Source organism: Halichoerus grypus, chromosome 5 (genome assembly GCF_964656455.1).
Source record: "Halichoerus grypus chromosome 5, mHalGry1.hap1.1, whole genome shotgun sequence".
In the NCBI taxonomy this organism is placed as follows: domain Eukaryota; kingdom Metazoa; phylum Chordata; class Mammalia; order Carnivora; family Phocidae; genus Halichoerus; species Halichoerus grypus.
Genome location: NC_135716.1, coordinates 9,839,976 through 9,855,742, shown reverse-complemented (window position 1 = coordinate 9,855,742; position 15,767 = coordinate 9,839,976). Strand labels below are relative to the sequence as shown.

Below are 15,767 nucleotides of genomic sequence, written 5' to 3'. Positions count from 1 at the left end.
TCAGATTCATGGGCTCAGGGCCCTCCTCTTTCATATTCACCACGATGTTCCAGGATCTAGTGCAATGCTTGACATAAATATTCATCGAAGGAGTGAATAAATCAATTATTATTCAGCTAGACATTTGATAAAATCTCCTAACTGTTCTTTCTCCTTTTTGATCCATCCTCCGTATTTCTGTCCATTAGAAATATAATGCAAACGACACATGCAATTTAAAATCTTCTAGGGGCACCTGGGTGGCTCAGTCATTAAGCATCTGCCTTTGGCTCAGGTCACGATCCCAGGGTCCTGGGATCGAGCCCCGCATCGGGCTCCCTGCTCGGCGGGAAGCCTGCTTCTCCCACTCCCCCTGCTTGCGTTCCCTCTCTCGCTGTCTCTCTCTCTCTCTCTGTCAAAAAATAAAAATAATATCTAAAATCTTCTAATAGCCACATTTATAAAGTAAAAATGAATCAGGTGAAATTAATTTTAAGAATGTATTTTAGTTAACACAATATCTCTAAAATAGTATCTCAACATTAAAATCAATATTAACGATCATTAATAAGATTTTTCTGTACTAAGTCTTCAAAAGCTGGTGTGTATTTTGTACTTACAGCCTCTCTCAATTTGGACTAGTCTTATTTTAAAGGCTCAATAGCCACCATGGCTGGTGGCTACCATGTTGGATAATGCCGCTGTCGAAAATCGAAGTGATTTTCCCAGACCACAAAACTGACCATGTCACTCCCCCCTTCACTGGCACCTCATCCCCTCTCAGATGAAGCCTGGGTGTGCTAGTCTGACCCATGCAGAGTTCTCCACGATCAGACACCGGCCCCCTCCCCCTCCTATCTCTGTCACCCCTGACCTCACACGTTCTTCTCCATCAACACCAGACAGCCTGGGCTTCTTACTCAAACCACGTCCTTGCCACTCCCCTTCCCGTGGGCCTTCCTCTTGCTGGAAGGCTATGAGCAAGGGAGAAAGCAGCATGAGATGTTACTAGAGAATTAGGAAGCCCTGTGGGCCAGGGTGAGGGACTGGGATTTAATTTAGCTGTTGGAAACAGCTGTGGGAGGGTTTAAGCAAAAGAGAGACATGATCTAATTCATGCTTTTAAAATAGGCCTTCGGCTGCTACTTGCTCCTTGCATCTACCCACACCCCAAATTTCACCTCATCCTTTTTTTCCTCTTCTCTTTTTTCTTCTTTTTTTCCCCAAAGATTTTATTTATTTGAGAGAGAGAGAGAGAGAGCAAGAGCAGGGGGGAGGGAGGGGCAGAGGAAGAGAGCGAAGGACAAGCTGACTTCTTGCTGGGCAATCTTGGGGTTCTGGGATTGAGCCTCACCTCATCCTCTTTATCTTCACCTCAAACATCCCCTTTACCAGGAAGCTTTCTCGGATACCCTCCCATCCCATTAAGGGTATTGCATTCATATTCGTCCTAGCCTGCTGTGCAGGGGTGATCTGTTTGCTTGTCTGTCCCCCTCAGGAGGTTGTACACACCTTCAGGGCAGGTCCCCCTGTACTTCAAGTGTCCTGCACCCTCAGCCCCCACCCTGGAGTCTGACAGACACATGACAACCAGCAGTTTGACGACTGAGTGCATGAATGTTTGTTTTCTGCCCTTGGTTTTTCATTTGGCTCTCAGAGGACTCCTATTTTTTTTTTTTTTTTTAAAGATTTTATTTATTTATTTGAGAGAGAGAATGAGATACAGAGAGCATGAGAGGGGGGAGGGTCAGAGGGAGAAGCAGACTCCCTGCTGAGCAGGGAGCCCGATGTGGGACTCGATCCCGGGACTCCAGGATCATGACCTGAGCCGAAGGCAGTCGCTTAACCAACTGAGCCACCCAGGCGCCCCCCAGAGGACTCCTATTAATAGCCCTTTTTATTTTCTGGGCCTATCACCTTTTATTTATTACTCTGCCCTATTCAGTCTGCATCTTAAATGATTCCTGGAATGTAGATGCTGGAAGGGATTCATCGGGTTTCTCTTTTTCACTCAATGTTCCTTGAGCTCCTCCTCAAGGCAGGTGTCATGCTAAGGACTATGGACACAGGGGTGGACAGTTCTCTGTCCTTGCCCCCAGGGAGCTCACTGTCTATGAGTCATGGATGATTACAATGCAGCATGAGCAGGGACACACAGGAGTGTGACAGCTCTGGAGAGGGCCACCACACTTGATCTAAAGTATGTCAAGGAAAGCTTCCTGAAGGGCCATGATTTTAAATGACACATGCCGGATAAATATTTCAGAGCTAAAGAGTGGGGGAGAGTAGTGATTTCGCAGACTTTGATGTGTATTAGAATCTTTTGGAGGGGGCGCCTGGGTGGCTCAGTCGGTTAAGTGTCCCGACTCTTGATTTCGGCTCAGGTCATGATCTCAGGGTTGTGGGATCGAGCCCCGCATTGGGCCCTTGCTCAGCGTGGAGTCTGCTTGTCCCTCTCCCTCTACACCTCCCCCTACCCATCTCTAAAACAAACAAACAAACAAAGAAATAAAATCTTAAAAAAGAAAAGAATCTTCTGGAGGGCTTGTTAAAATCCAGATTGCTGGGTGTGGTCCCAGAGTGTCAGGGTCTGGTCTGCCCGGGGCCATTTGTGACGAGCCCCCGGGTACTGCTGCTGTGCTGGCCGGAGGCAGAAGCTGCACAGAGACCCCGGACGTTAGCACAGCCTCGGAGCAAGCAGAAAAGGCAGATGGTTCAGGCTGGCTGGAACCCTCTCAGGAGGTGCGGAGAGGTGGGGGTGTTGTTGGAGAGGGACGAGGCCAAACCCTGTCTACAAGAGTAACATAGGAGACTTGTTTCACCTGTTCGGGGTGTCGGGACCCAGCTCTGAATAAGCAGGTGGAGATCTCCTGCTCTCCAGGCTTGTACATTTCAGTTTGGGGACATCAGTTACCTCCAAGTCACTGTTTTCATCTGTGAAACGGAGATCACGACAGTAGCCTCCGCAGAAGGTTATCGGGATTGAATGGTCACAAGGAAAGAGCTTACAACACCTGGTTGCTAGCAAACATTTGATCATTGTTACCATTATCTGTCTAGAAAGATCGCATTTCCCCACTTTTGGCTGATTCCTGTGAGACATGCCTGTTGTGCTTACAATGAAACTTCTGGGTGAGGTGGGGGAAAAAAAGCCATAGCTGTGGTCTGGCTTCTGTGATTGGAAAGCTCTGTGGCCTTGGTCAGCTGCTTAACCTCTCTGAGCCTCATTTTCGGATTCTTAAAAATGCAGTACAAAAAGACAAATATTGCATGATTCCACTTACATGAGGTCCCTAGACTAGTCAAAATCATAGAGACAAAAAGCAGAATAGGGGTTGCTGGACTCCGGGAGGGGGAATGGGGAGTTAGTGTTTAATGGGGACAGAGTTTCCATTTTACAAGATGAAAAGAGTTCTGGAGGTGGATGGGATGATGGCTGCCCAACGGTGTAAATGTACTGGACACATGGAACTGCACTCCTGAAATGGTCACTGCGGGATGTCTCTACTCGAAGCCCCCGTTCACCTCCTCTCTCTCAAGGCCACTCCCATTGGGCATGAGACCAGCATCCCAGCAGGACTGACCTTGTCAAGGTCACCATGACCTCCACAAGGCCAACTCCTCCTCTCACTCAACTTCTCAGTAGCACTTGGTGCCACAAGTCGACCCCTTGCTCCTCGAGACCAGGTCTGCACTCGGCATCCCCACCATCACACCCTCCTTGTTTTCTTCTCTCTCATCAACTGCTCTGCTCAGCCTCCCTGGCTGGGTCGCCCTCATCTCCCTGACTGCTGGACATTACAGGGTACAAGTCCTTGGATATCTTCTTTCTTCTCTCTACACTTGCTCACTTGGGGATGCCATCTTGTCTCATGCTATCTACATGTTGTTGAATCGATTGATTGATCGATTAATCAAAAGATGACAGATACAGAGATGCAGCTTCAGCCCCTAAGAATCTCCTTCACTACACACTCAACCATGTATAAAATATTTCCACTAGATGCCCCACATGCATCTCAAATTTAACATGTAAAAAGCCAAATTCCGGGCACCTGGGTGGCTTAGTTGGTTAAGCATCCGACTCTTGCTCTCAGTTCAGGTCTTGAACTCAGGGTCGTGAGTTCAAGTCCCTCACTGGGCTCCATGCTGGGTGTGGAGCCTACTTAAAAAAACAAAATAAATTCATGTCCTTATTACAAAACCGGCCCCTTCCCCAATCTACTCCTATCTCAGTTAATGATACCTTCATTCCTCCAGGTACTCAATAAAGAATCTTATAATCACCCTGGATTCTTCTGCTTCTCTCACACCTCATATTCAATTCATCAGCAGACCTTGCCTTTTTGACTTCAAATATATCCAGATTCTAAACATTCTCACCACTTCCGGCACTGCCGCTCTGGTCCAAGCTACTCTTGGCTCTCACCTGGATTATTACTAATGCGGTGTGGCCTCTGATTAACCTCCTTGCTTCTGCCCTTTCTTCTGTTAGTGGATTCTCAATATAGCGGCCAGAAAATCTCTTTTTAGCATAAATCAGGTCTAGTCACCCCTCTACTCAAAGCCTTGCAGTGACTTCCCATCTGACTCTGAGTGAAAGCAAATGTCCTTATAATGGCCCAGGAGGCCATTCACAACCTGACTTGCTGCTTCTCTAATTTCATCTCTGACTCCTGTTCCCTCTGCTAATTCCCTTGCCCTTCACTGGCCTGACACTGACCTGCCCAGAACCAGATGATGAACTGCTGGGAATGTTTTCATACTTGATGTGGAGGCAGGATCCAAAGACAATTGGACTTTTCTCAGGGGGGATACCTTACACGGCTTCAGTGAGGGGAAGCCACTGGGTCCCACAACAATTTGATGGCCAAGCTCATTGTTGGGAGCTGACATTAGTAGGAATGATACCTGGCTCCCAGGAGTATCTGGGATGCTGGGCTATGAATGGGCCATTGCTTCATTTGTACAGATGGAAAGAGATTTTCTCAGGGATATAATTTTCATGCTCTTTCTCTGTCATACAGTTGCATGAGACCGGAGGTGGGTAAGTTTTGTTGGGATAGGAGTATGTCATTGCAGAGTGGAGGCTCTTCTCATAACTGCAAAGTCAGCCACAGGCTTTTCTGATGACAGATGTGGACCTTGGAGCTGGATGATGACCTTCTAGAAGAAAAGCGGTTACCTTTCCTGGTTCCTGGAGGCTACAGGTACCATGTTAACAATGAGTCATGTTCATGGGCACCATGAACAGCTTGCCCAGTGTTGGCCAACTTTGTCCTTTGATTTACAGATTGAATTGTGGCAACCTAGCTTGCTTTTGTGTATGTAGTGTTTTTAAGTGGGCTTGTGTACTGGATGCTTCTGTCACTCCACCCTGTGTGTCCTCTGCCCACCTCTGAGTTCACCTGCTGTGTGGTGCTAGACAGGCTGCAGTCGCTGGCAGCTCCACTGGCCATGTGTCTCTGCTCCTCGGCTTTAGGGTTTTGGCATTTTGGGGATTGCTCTGCTGTAGCACAGGGAAACTGGACAGAGTAGGGGATTTAGCACCCCGGGAACAACCCTCAACCAAGGAAGAATGGGGGTCAGTGTATGAATGCCCTGGATTCCTGTCCCAAGGTAGAACGACCTTTTGGTACATTTTACACAGGTTCTCATGAGGTTCCTGGTGGAATTTGAGCCCAGTTACCCATGGGATTAGCTCATTCTTTATTGGCTTGTCTTCCTCCCTGTTCCACTCCCCCATTCCCTCAGTTGTGTTTTCTGGGATTACTTTCCAAATAAACTCCCTGCAACCACCATCTTGTCTCTATTCTTTTGGAAACCCAAATTAAGGCAACCTGGCATGTGGACACAGGATAGAGTCAAAAACTGTCACTCACTGAAGATTTGCTGTTTTAGATCCTTTGCTGACTTCTCTACAGACATCAACTCAAATTCTCCACCTTCCAGATGATGAACCAAGGCATCAAAAGATTTAGTTTCCCACGCCAACTCCTTCCTCATGAGAAAACATCCCTTCCGACTTACTGACACTAGAGAGAGGCAATCTGATGTGAGCTTTCCTGACTTCCTCCCCCACCGTCTCTCTGAGCCACTCATTTGTTCTTCCTCCCACATGGTTTAGGAGGTGAAGCTTCTACAAAGGCAGTAGCATGAGGTTTGGGGCTGGAGGTAGGTGGTCCTGGGTTCCAGTTGTGACTCTTCCCCTTATTAGTGTCTGACCCTGGCCAGGTCTCTTTTTGTTTCTGGGCTTCAAGTCTCTCATCTATAAAGTGGGAGTAATCATGTCTTAAAACTGCGATGATTGGATAATATTTTACTAAATGCTGTACTTCCAACCTGTATAGGGGCTGTTTCTGAGGAAGAATGCAATCCATATCATGTACTTTTCATGGCTATGAGTTTCACTCTTTGCTCCATCAATCACAGTTTCTTTCTTGTGTCTTTATTCTCTCCCTCCTCTCCCACTCAATTGCTTCTTTTCTCATAGTTACTAATATGCTCACGTCTCCTCTTTCACTCCCTCCTACAACTGGTAACAGACTGCCTTGTCACTCCATGTTGTCAATGAAGCAAACATCACTCTGCCCCATGATCATTGAAATGTCTATTTATTAATAAGTGGTGCAGTATCTGTTTTAAGATAGAACATAAAAAATCAGGTAAGAAGTGTTTGCATAATATATATGGAAATCAACCTAGTAAAGTTGTTCAAATATTGGACAGAGCCAGAATAGAAATTACACATACAGTTTAAAAATTACAGGAAATCATATTATAAAGAGCACTAAAGGCCACTTGTGGAATAGTCGTGTTCCCGTGTAAGCCAGAATGTGAAGAAAGCCTACTTGTAGCATGGAGACAAATTCAGGGAGCAAGGCACCAGAATTCTATGCCGTTAAAGGGGGTTAAAGAAAATACAATCCAAAATCAAATGCAATGGATTCATGTCACTGGAAACCTCAATCTGCTCGGCAGAGATTGGTGTTTTCCATCACTGCTACATTAGAAAAAAAAAAAAAGAAAGAAAGAAAAAGAAGAATAGCCATATCCCATTGAAAGCAATGTAGAGAGCATTTTTCTCTTTAAAATAGGAAATGATTGACAGATCTGATGAAGTAGGCCCATCTTTCTAAGGTGATTTTTAAGATGGGGCAGAGCCTGCCTTCTGTCTCCAACAGTAAGATCTCTGATGCTTGGAACATGGCTGCCACCAATCTTGGACATAGTCCTCCCCACGTGCATTCTTAACCCTCCCAGGAACATGGAAGGTGGAGCTGCTCTCCCTTCCCTTGGAAAAGTGTTCAGAGGGGAAATGGCGCCTAATTACCAGATCAGGTTGACTTCTCACTGGGGAACTGTGATCTTTTTAATATTGAGTAAGAGAAACACAACTGTTGTGAGCGTTTGGCCTCCTAAAGAATGTTTCTGCAGACTCACCAATCTCTGCAGAATTTCCAAGGTCTGAAATAAAGGTCCAGCCTCAGGACAGAAGACTAAAGTCAGGAAGGACATTTGAATTTGTTTGGATAAATCAATGACAGGAGATCCTCGGGGTGGGGGGTGGGGGTGCAGTGCAGAGAACAAGGGGCGCTTGTGGGATTATCTGCAGCCACACCAAATTCCAAGAACTAATGGATTCCACTATGAACAAAGTGAAAAATTTATGCAGCATTATTTTCTGCCACTGACAGCTGAATTGTGAACCTACTCAAAGGAACAGGTAGGACCCACTGATTAGCTGAGTGGAGCAGCTGACATTGGTTCTCTCCGGGAAACCGATGGGTCTGACTGTTTTACCATAAAGTCCACTGGGCATAGGAGGGCAAGGTATGGGGGACGACCACAGGGCATGATGTGGGAGCATTTCCATTGGCCTGGGAGATGCGATAGGTGGAGAATAATCTTTGAAGGTATATGAGCTTTGGTTACAATCGCAGCTCTACTTCTATAGTGTGTGGCCTTTGGCAAGGTATTTCCCCCCTCAGGTTCAGTTTCTTCAACTCTACGATGGAGACATTAACACCGCCCACAAGGGGTCGTGGTGAGGAGCATGGGAAGTCCAAGAGAGAGAACCATCACATCACATGCAACTCACAAAGACAGCTTAGGGTAAGTTTCTCTCCCCTTCCCGGACCTGTCTTGTGGGCAGAGTGAGACATTGGAAGAAAACATGTTCCCATTTTTCACTCCTCTCAGGCATCAGGTTGTAGTCAATTTGACACATCTAAGAGGAATTACAAATATATTCCTAAGCACTAGGCCAGGCTTTTGACTGCTTAATTACAAGTCACACTCAGGTTATTCTTATATAGAGCCCATGTTTGACTTATTTCCCCAGAACGGGGCTATTTAGAGGCTAAGAAGACAGGTAGACTGATAGTCTAAAATTACTGCCACCTTTCTGACTTTGCCTTAGGAGTTTCTGGTTCAGTCTGATTCAGAAGACCTGAACATCCTTCTAGGGGTTTAGCAAGGGCTATTGGGGAGCCTTGCCAAATTCTGGCAAATCTGTCCCAAGCACAGCACAGCGTAAGTGGAAACCATGTTAATCCTCATTTGAGCCAACAGGGAGGCCAGTTTACTTTCTAAAATAATTTCCCAGTTACACAAGATGTCTTAAGTTGAATCCTGTCTGCTTTTCTGTAGTTTTAGGTGACAACCCAAGAGTACCAGTTGTGACCCAGCAAAGATAGGCATTCTCTTGGACAAAGCAGGAGAAACAAGGCATGAGACCCAGGGATCCCACCGTGAATGGACACCTTAGTAGAACTAACACCTTGGGGTCATATTGATCCCCAAAGAAATCACATCCTATTTCCTAAAATCAAACCCACTAACTTTTTTTTCAAGGCAAAGTCCTGCGAAAGGATTGGCTTATAGATGAGGATACCACCTGAGGCATGGCTCTGGAGCTGAATGAGTTTAAATGATGGGCCAAATTGCTGACCCAGTCCAGGCTTGGTGGGACAAGGAGGGGACAAAGTAGCAGAGGTCAGAGAAGTGGAGGGGAATGCCTGCATGGCCATGAGGTTGTTCTTCATTCCTTTTTTCACCTGCACAGGGAAGCAGTGGTTTGTGCCAGGCCTTTGGAGGTCAGCAGGATTTGGGGAGAAGGAACATTGCCTTTAAAGGCATGAGATCAATCATATTCCAGAGATGGGAATAAGTTCCAACCAATGTGTCTGGTTTAGCAGTTTCTCTAGTGGGCCAGGAAGTTCTCCATCTCCTGGGCCAACCCACAATGTTTTCTTCTCAGTTGCTATGTGACTGTCAGTTTTTGATCTCCAATATCTGGACCAGGAGTTAGGAGACCTGGGTTCTTGAGTCACTCTGCCACCCAATCACCCCTTCAGCCACTGGGCGACTAATGTGATTCCCTTTATGCTGAACCTCTGCTTCCTGATCTAAGAAGAGAGGTGGTTGTTCTTGGTGATCAAGGTTTGTTCTTGCTCTGAGCATCTAGGAATCTATAAAATTGTATCTCCCCGCATCTGTGACAATGAAGCAAGCCACTAGTCACAATTTTCCTACAGGGATAACAAAGCTGAGGTTGTTAGAGGCTGGGAACAAATTCCCCTGGGGAGAGTTTGAGCGAGCTTGAACTCTTTCTTCTGGAAGTTCTCCATTCATTGCTAGGGTGTTGTCTGACAGACATCATGGCATGGTTAACTTTGCTCATCGCAACCACTAGTTCCTTCATATTTAATGGTTCTTGCTACTCGACTTCGCCTCCTACAGATCATCCTTTGAGAGAATGGTGCAACGTGCAGTATTGTGGGTCCAGTGGAACTGCCACAACCCAGCCACTGCAATCCAACAGTCCTGCCACCTTCATTCCAACATTCCTGCCATTCCTTGTTTCATTTATAGAGATGTACTTTTTGAGAAAAAGCCCCCATAAAAGTGCCTGAATCGGTATGGCATTTCCACTGCTCTTTTTCCAAGAAAAAAGATTTTCTGGGGGCAAATTTGGAGTTCAAAAGTAATACTGAGGACTGAGGCAGTGGACTCCACACACAGTATTAAAAAAGAATACGTGTGACAGTCTCCAGCCACCACTGTACTGGGGTCTTTACATATACCAATTGTCCCATTTGAAAATCAAAACAGACCAAGAAAGTCAAACACTTGTGAGAGTCCTAAAACTCAAATTTTCATCCAGGTCATATCTATATCCTTCCTATCTCTGAGATTCCTACTGCTGGTTTCCCAAACCACTAAAGCTATGGAGATAGCCTGGTCCCTAGCATGTTCTCACCTGGGCATCAGGTTAGGGGACTTGTTGAGGGGACTGTTGGCTCAGTTTTGAATAGCGTAATATCAGTAACAACAGAATGCTGGATGATTTGGATACAAAGAAAGGACTTCTAGTCTTTTAAAATTTAATTTAATTTAAAATTTAAAATTTAAATTAAATTAAATTAAAATTAAAATTTAAAAATTTCATCCCCAAATAAGCGAGCCTTCAAGGATGAGTGAGGACATGAGGCAAATTCCTAAGAATGCCTGAGGTTCAGAAAGCAAAGAAAATCCATATGATCCTAAGTGCCTTGGGAGCATATTCACAGAAAACAAAGGCCAGCTGTGTGGCATCTTCTGGGGGAAGCCAGGGGTGTGCTTGTCAGTACTGTCCAAAGTGCAGTTAACTTCTTAGACCACTGAACACATTTCTTCTCTTGCTCCAGGAGAATTTTATTAGCAGTGTCCCACAGGCAGAGTGACACCTTTCTCTTGAAATAGATGTGTCTTGGCTTGTACCATAAGCCTCTCTTGGTCAACACAATGAAATGGAAGTAGCCCAGCTTCTTGTCTGGACTCAATCATTATAGGGATTTGGAGAGGAGGAGAAAGCTAGTTTTTCCCCCAAGAACCTTCTCAGATACTCTAGAAACTCCTTTGTACACAGTGTATTTGGAGCTCTAAAGCCCAAAGCACTGAACCCAAACTCAAAGTCCTCATTCAATAACTCAGTCTTTCCTGAGCTGATGGGGTCATTACCATTTTGATGGAGAATTCCTTCTCTCACTTTTCTCCATGCTCAATCTCCCATTGATTCTAAGTGAGGAAGAGCTCCTATCTGTACAGTTGTCTTCAGGGATAAAATCAGATACTTTCCATTCCTGGTAGACATAGTTTGAAGGGACCTCCAATATTTGAGGCCGCCAGATTCCTAGCTTTTTGGTGGCAGGAACTGTGGTTTTCTTAACTCTGAATTTCCAGTATGTTACACAGTGCCTAGCAGACAGTGGTGCTTAGTAAATCTTGCAAACAAACAAATGAATGTTTTTATTACATTCTCAGTAGAGTGGTATGGATTTAGAAGAATGGTCTTATAAATTCTGAGTAGATCCTATTGTATTAGGATTTCCTACAAGTAATTATTCTTTCAACTTCAGTATCTAGGAACTGCCCTGCACAAAACAGGCAAGGCATAATGCAGTCATTATTGACAAATAAACTCATCTTGAACTATGGTATATCTTGAGGGTTTTCCAGATGCCTTTATTGAAATTAGAGCTTCATTATATCATTGTTATATCTACTAAGTCCAAGCTTTCAGTTCCCAGAAAAAGTATAGTCAGTGAATAGAACTTTCTCAATTTGATGTTTTTTTTTTCTTTTCCTCCCACAGTTCTTTTTCTTAAACTTTTCATGTTTGCTGTGTGCTAGTGTTTTACTGTCAAAACGCACACTTGATCTCAAGTACTTTCTTCTCAGCCCGACACGATCACCTCTCGCCTAACATTTGGAAGATAGCTTTATCTCATTCATTTTGATCCTCCTAAAAAATGACCCCTTAAAGTTCTCCTATATCATATTGTGACACACTGAGACAGAACACCTATAATGGGCTTACACTTCCACTTGAGGAAATCATTCCTAGTTTTTACAATGGAATTAATTTGTCACAATTTCATGGGATTCTGTTAAAACTACTGTAGTTTCCTCGGCCAGCTTCAGGACCACTGGTATATCTGAAGTAGGATGATCTTGGGCCACATTATTAACCAGTTCTGTTGGATTTTTCCAACATGTTGCTCTTTTGTCCGACAGAAAGATCTTTGTGGAGGCACATGTTGTTTCTCCCCATAACTTAAGTTCAATCCCACACCTTGAATTCCTGCTTCATCAATGCCAGCCAGGTGATGATATTGTCTGTGAGCAGGCAACTTGAACAGTTTTGGCTTGCTTTTCTGGAATGGCCTTTTTTTTTTTTTTTCCTTTTAAAGGGATATCAAAGCTGAATATTCCAGAAGGTCATTTTTCTCTTTTTTCTTAGATGGGAAAGAACAGCTCTTAAAAAGTCTTATCATTTAGTTATTCATGATCACGTATTTTGTCTTTGTCTGCGTTGATAATGGCAGCTTACTACATGTTGGAGACATGATGGTAATCGACATAAACCCAGTCAATCCCTGTCATCCTGGCCTTATGATCCAGCAGGGGAGGCTAGACTGCCCTCCTATGGTTTAAGAAATAATACAAGCTCTTATCCTTTGTAGGTTTTTCAAAGAACCTAAGGCAGTCCTCTAACTTTCGATCCGTGGTAACTATTTTTAGCTTGAGGATGAGAAAGTCTCACTTGTCCACCTGAGAACTCCACTGAGTTCCTGGCAAATGCATCTGTTGGTAAGATACTGAGGCCAGTCAGTTCTGCAAGAATATTAATAAGGTAGGTAAAAATAATTGGTGCATATGTGGAGAGTTTGATTCATTCTCCATTTTTTTTTGTCTCAAATAACTCACGTACATAAAGAAAACATAGTAACATATTAGATGATAGGTAGCTCAATCACTTGTAGTAAAAGATTCTAGGTGGGTCAGAAGCAAGAATCAAGCCCTAAGGAAGCGGCATAGGATTTCTTAGGTCATTAACTCCAATGGCACTTTCATGCATATGATCCATTCCTTTTGCCCTTCAGATTGCAAGAAGGTCAAATGGCAAACCATAGGGGAGGAGGGTTCAGGTCTGAATTGTGTGATCATTCTTGTGTATTTCCCACCTTAGACTTCAATGCCAACACCTCTCTATTTGTGAGATTCTCCATGTAAAATGCCATCTACCTCTCACGATGCTTGCCCTGGGCCAGAGACAGCAGGCTTTGGTTGTGCATTTCTAAAGTCAGGGACCACACCTTCAATACTATTATACTCTGAGCCTTTTGCACAGTACCTGTTGACTTGTGGGTTGAAAGGAACCAAGATCTGAGAAACTAGTTCTTCCCTCCAACAAAGTATAAGGTTCCTGCATCACGTCATGATGAAACCACAAACCAGATGTCTGCCCCAGCTACCACTGCTTGACAAGACTGTGAGGAGAACATCAGCGGCATTTGTGTGTAGACTGTTAGGCCCTTTTGATCATCTTGATGGTCACCCTGGCGACCGTCCACAACAGTGCTTAGATGTGGGATAAGAGCGAGACAGTGATAGTGTGGTGTTGTAATTTAGCTAATCTGGCCCAAGCCTAACAGAAACCTTTTCCATCGAAGTGTTTCAGAAAGTAGTGACACCTCAAAAGAGGCCAGAGGATGGCTTGTGCTTAATATTAATACTTATTCACTAGGGCAGTGCTCTCCAGGGGCTCTGCTTATACTTGGGTTAATCTTATGGCTACGTGTGGTTTAAAAAATCTGGAGGAGTAAAACTGGATGGTTCTGAAAATTTTTCCCATTTGCATATTAATAAATGTTGAAGCTTGCTTGCTTGAAGTTCTTGTTTTATTCCCCTAGATCCAAAATGCAATGCAGCAAGCAAGCATGTTTTGCAGTAAAAGCAAACAGCCCCCTCCTGCTGGATAAATTGTGTAAAACAGAGTCCAGGTATCTTGGCACAATTTTTGGGTCCCACTCTATAAAGGGCAGAGTGGTGTAGTAGGAGGAGACCAGGGCATGGAGCGAGTCAGCTGACTGGGTCCCAGCTCTCCAGGGGACGATGACGTGACCCCGGGCTTGTCTCTACCTGAGCCAAAGGTTTCTCATTTTTACAAAGGAGAACTTGGACCAGATAATTTCTGGTTTCTAATTTTCATTTGAGATGGATATTTTGTACAAATACCATGGGGAAGAATGTGAGTTGAAACGTCATCTTGAAGGCACTGATCTTAGCTCCTGCCCAGAGGGGCACCCTACTTCTGATAAATTTCATTATCTTTGGCTACATAAATTGGAAACTATTTGAAGTTGTGTGTGTATTTTCTCCCCGCCAAGTCGTAACTCCCTCGAAATGCTACACTTGGGATTACCAGGGATGAGGGAACAGGCAGGATATAGATAATGGCAGACCAAGTGAGGTCCCCTCGAGAGCTTTTAGATGGTTTTGAGAGTTTTTCCCGAAAAAAAAAAAACAATTCAAAAAAATTCGTGGTTTTGGATAGGTGATGATCGTCTTGTTCCTTTCCTAGTGTTTTAGCTCAGTTGACCACCTCTTTAATACGTAATGCATTTTTGTTCACAAACTATTTGCTTACTCTAGAATAATTACTGGTCTTTTTTACACAAAGGGGCAGTGGTTCGAGAAAGAACTTAAACTACATTCCCTGCTTACCAAACCAAAACCCAAAGCAGCCAACCAAACGGACAGATAGCACAGCTCGTCAATAATTTCTCCCCGTCCTGGTCCAATCATGATTTAAAGTAAGAACAGCAGATAAATGTGTATCCTAGAAGAGATTAGCGGTACCATTTATATATTGTAAAGTCATGCAAACCATGCTTAAAAGGAAGCGGCTTCACTGTGGTGACCTGGGGAGGAGGAAGGCCGTGAACGGCCCCTGCCCGGGTGGGGGGCCGCCACACACATGCATGTGTTTGATGCAGCCCCTGGTGATCTCACGGTCAAGTGTCAGCTGTGAGAGCAAGTGAGCTATACGAAGTCTGTCTACATTACAACGAGGACTCAGCCCACGACCCCTTCTAAATGGGCTTGTTGGGAGGGGTCCATATTGAATCAGAAATCCCGTCCCCTGTGGATGACAGAGGTATGGAGCCACTGGGGGTGAAGGGGTCCGTATCCGTGTCTGTCTCACCCTCGGCGAGGTAACGTTTCTCCCTCATCCAGCTCGACCCCCCACTCGGGCCAAACACGTAATCGTCTCTGTCTTGGGAGATGCTGAAGCCACTTGGAGACCGCTCCAGCTCCTCATGATTGACCGACATCAGGGACAGAGGCGTGTCACTGTCCCGCGTGATGCTCCGTCTCTGACGGGGGGAGACCCGGTCCGAGCAGGGGCCGTGCAGTTCAGCCTGGGAGTGGTAGCTCACTCGGGAGTCGAGAAGAGTCAAGATCGGCAGGACGGTGGGCCTTTCCGCATATGTCGCTGCTGAGGTGGAAAGCGTTGCTTGAACCTTTCCAGAACTGGGTCCTCCTCGGGGCAGGTTCACTGGGTCGTGGGCAAAAAACCCATAGGGGCCGACTTTGTCGAGGGGCAGCTGGTGGAAGCTGTAAGGGGCCTCGGGGGGGCCCGTCTCGGAATAGTTGCAGATGATGGTTTTTAGATCCGAATCTCTGTTGTCCTCTAGCTTCTCCACCTCTGCGGGCGAGGAGGTCCCCTTGGTCGGGTAGTATTCCGTGACGTGCACCTGCAGCCTTTCCATGTGTTGCAGGTGCATATCCACCAGGAAGTCCAGTTTCTTCCCCATGTCGTGAACCTGGGAGATACAAGGAAGTGGGCGTCACTGCTTTTCCAGGGTGGGGGTGGCTCTTTCCACTCCGGAGGAAATACCACTGGAAAGCAGGAGGGTTCCTGCAAATCATCATCTTAACAACAACGGATTATTTCA

At 45.2% G+C, this 15,767-nt stretch overlaps 1 protein-coding gene across 1 annotated transcript in view; it reads right to left on the bottom strand.

The window, feature by feature from the left end:
• Positions 1-6,569: 6,569 nt before the first annotated feature.
• KCNQ3 (potassium voltage-gated channel subfamily Q member 3) overlaps positions 6,570-15,767 on the bottom strand; it is a 306,087-nt gene continuing 296,889 nt past the window's right edge. The window contains exon 15 of the mRNA XM_036066382.2: positions 6,570-15,635. Coding sequence (XP_035922275.2) covers positions 14,901-15,635 — 735 coding nt within the window. The 3' untranslated portion in view covers positions 6,570-14,900. The remainder of the gene's footprint in view (positions 15,636-15,767) is intronic.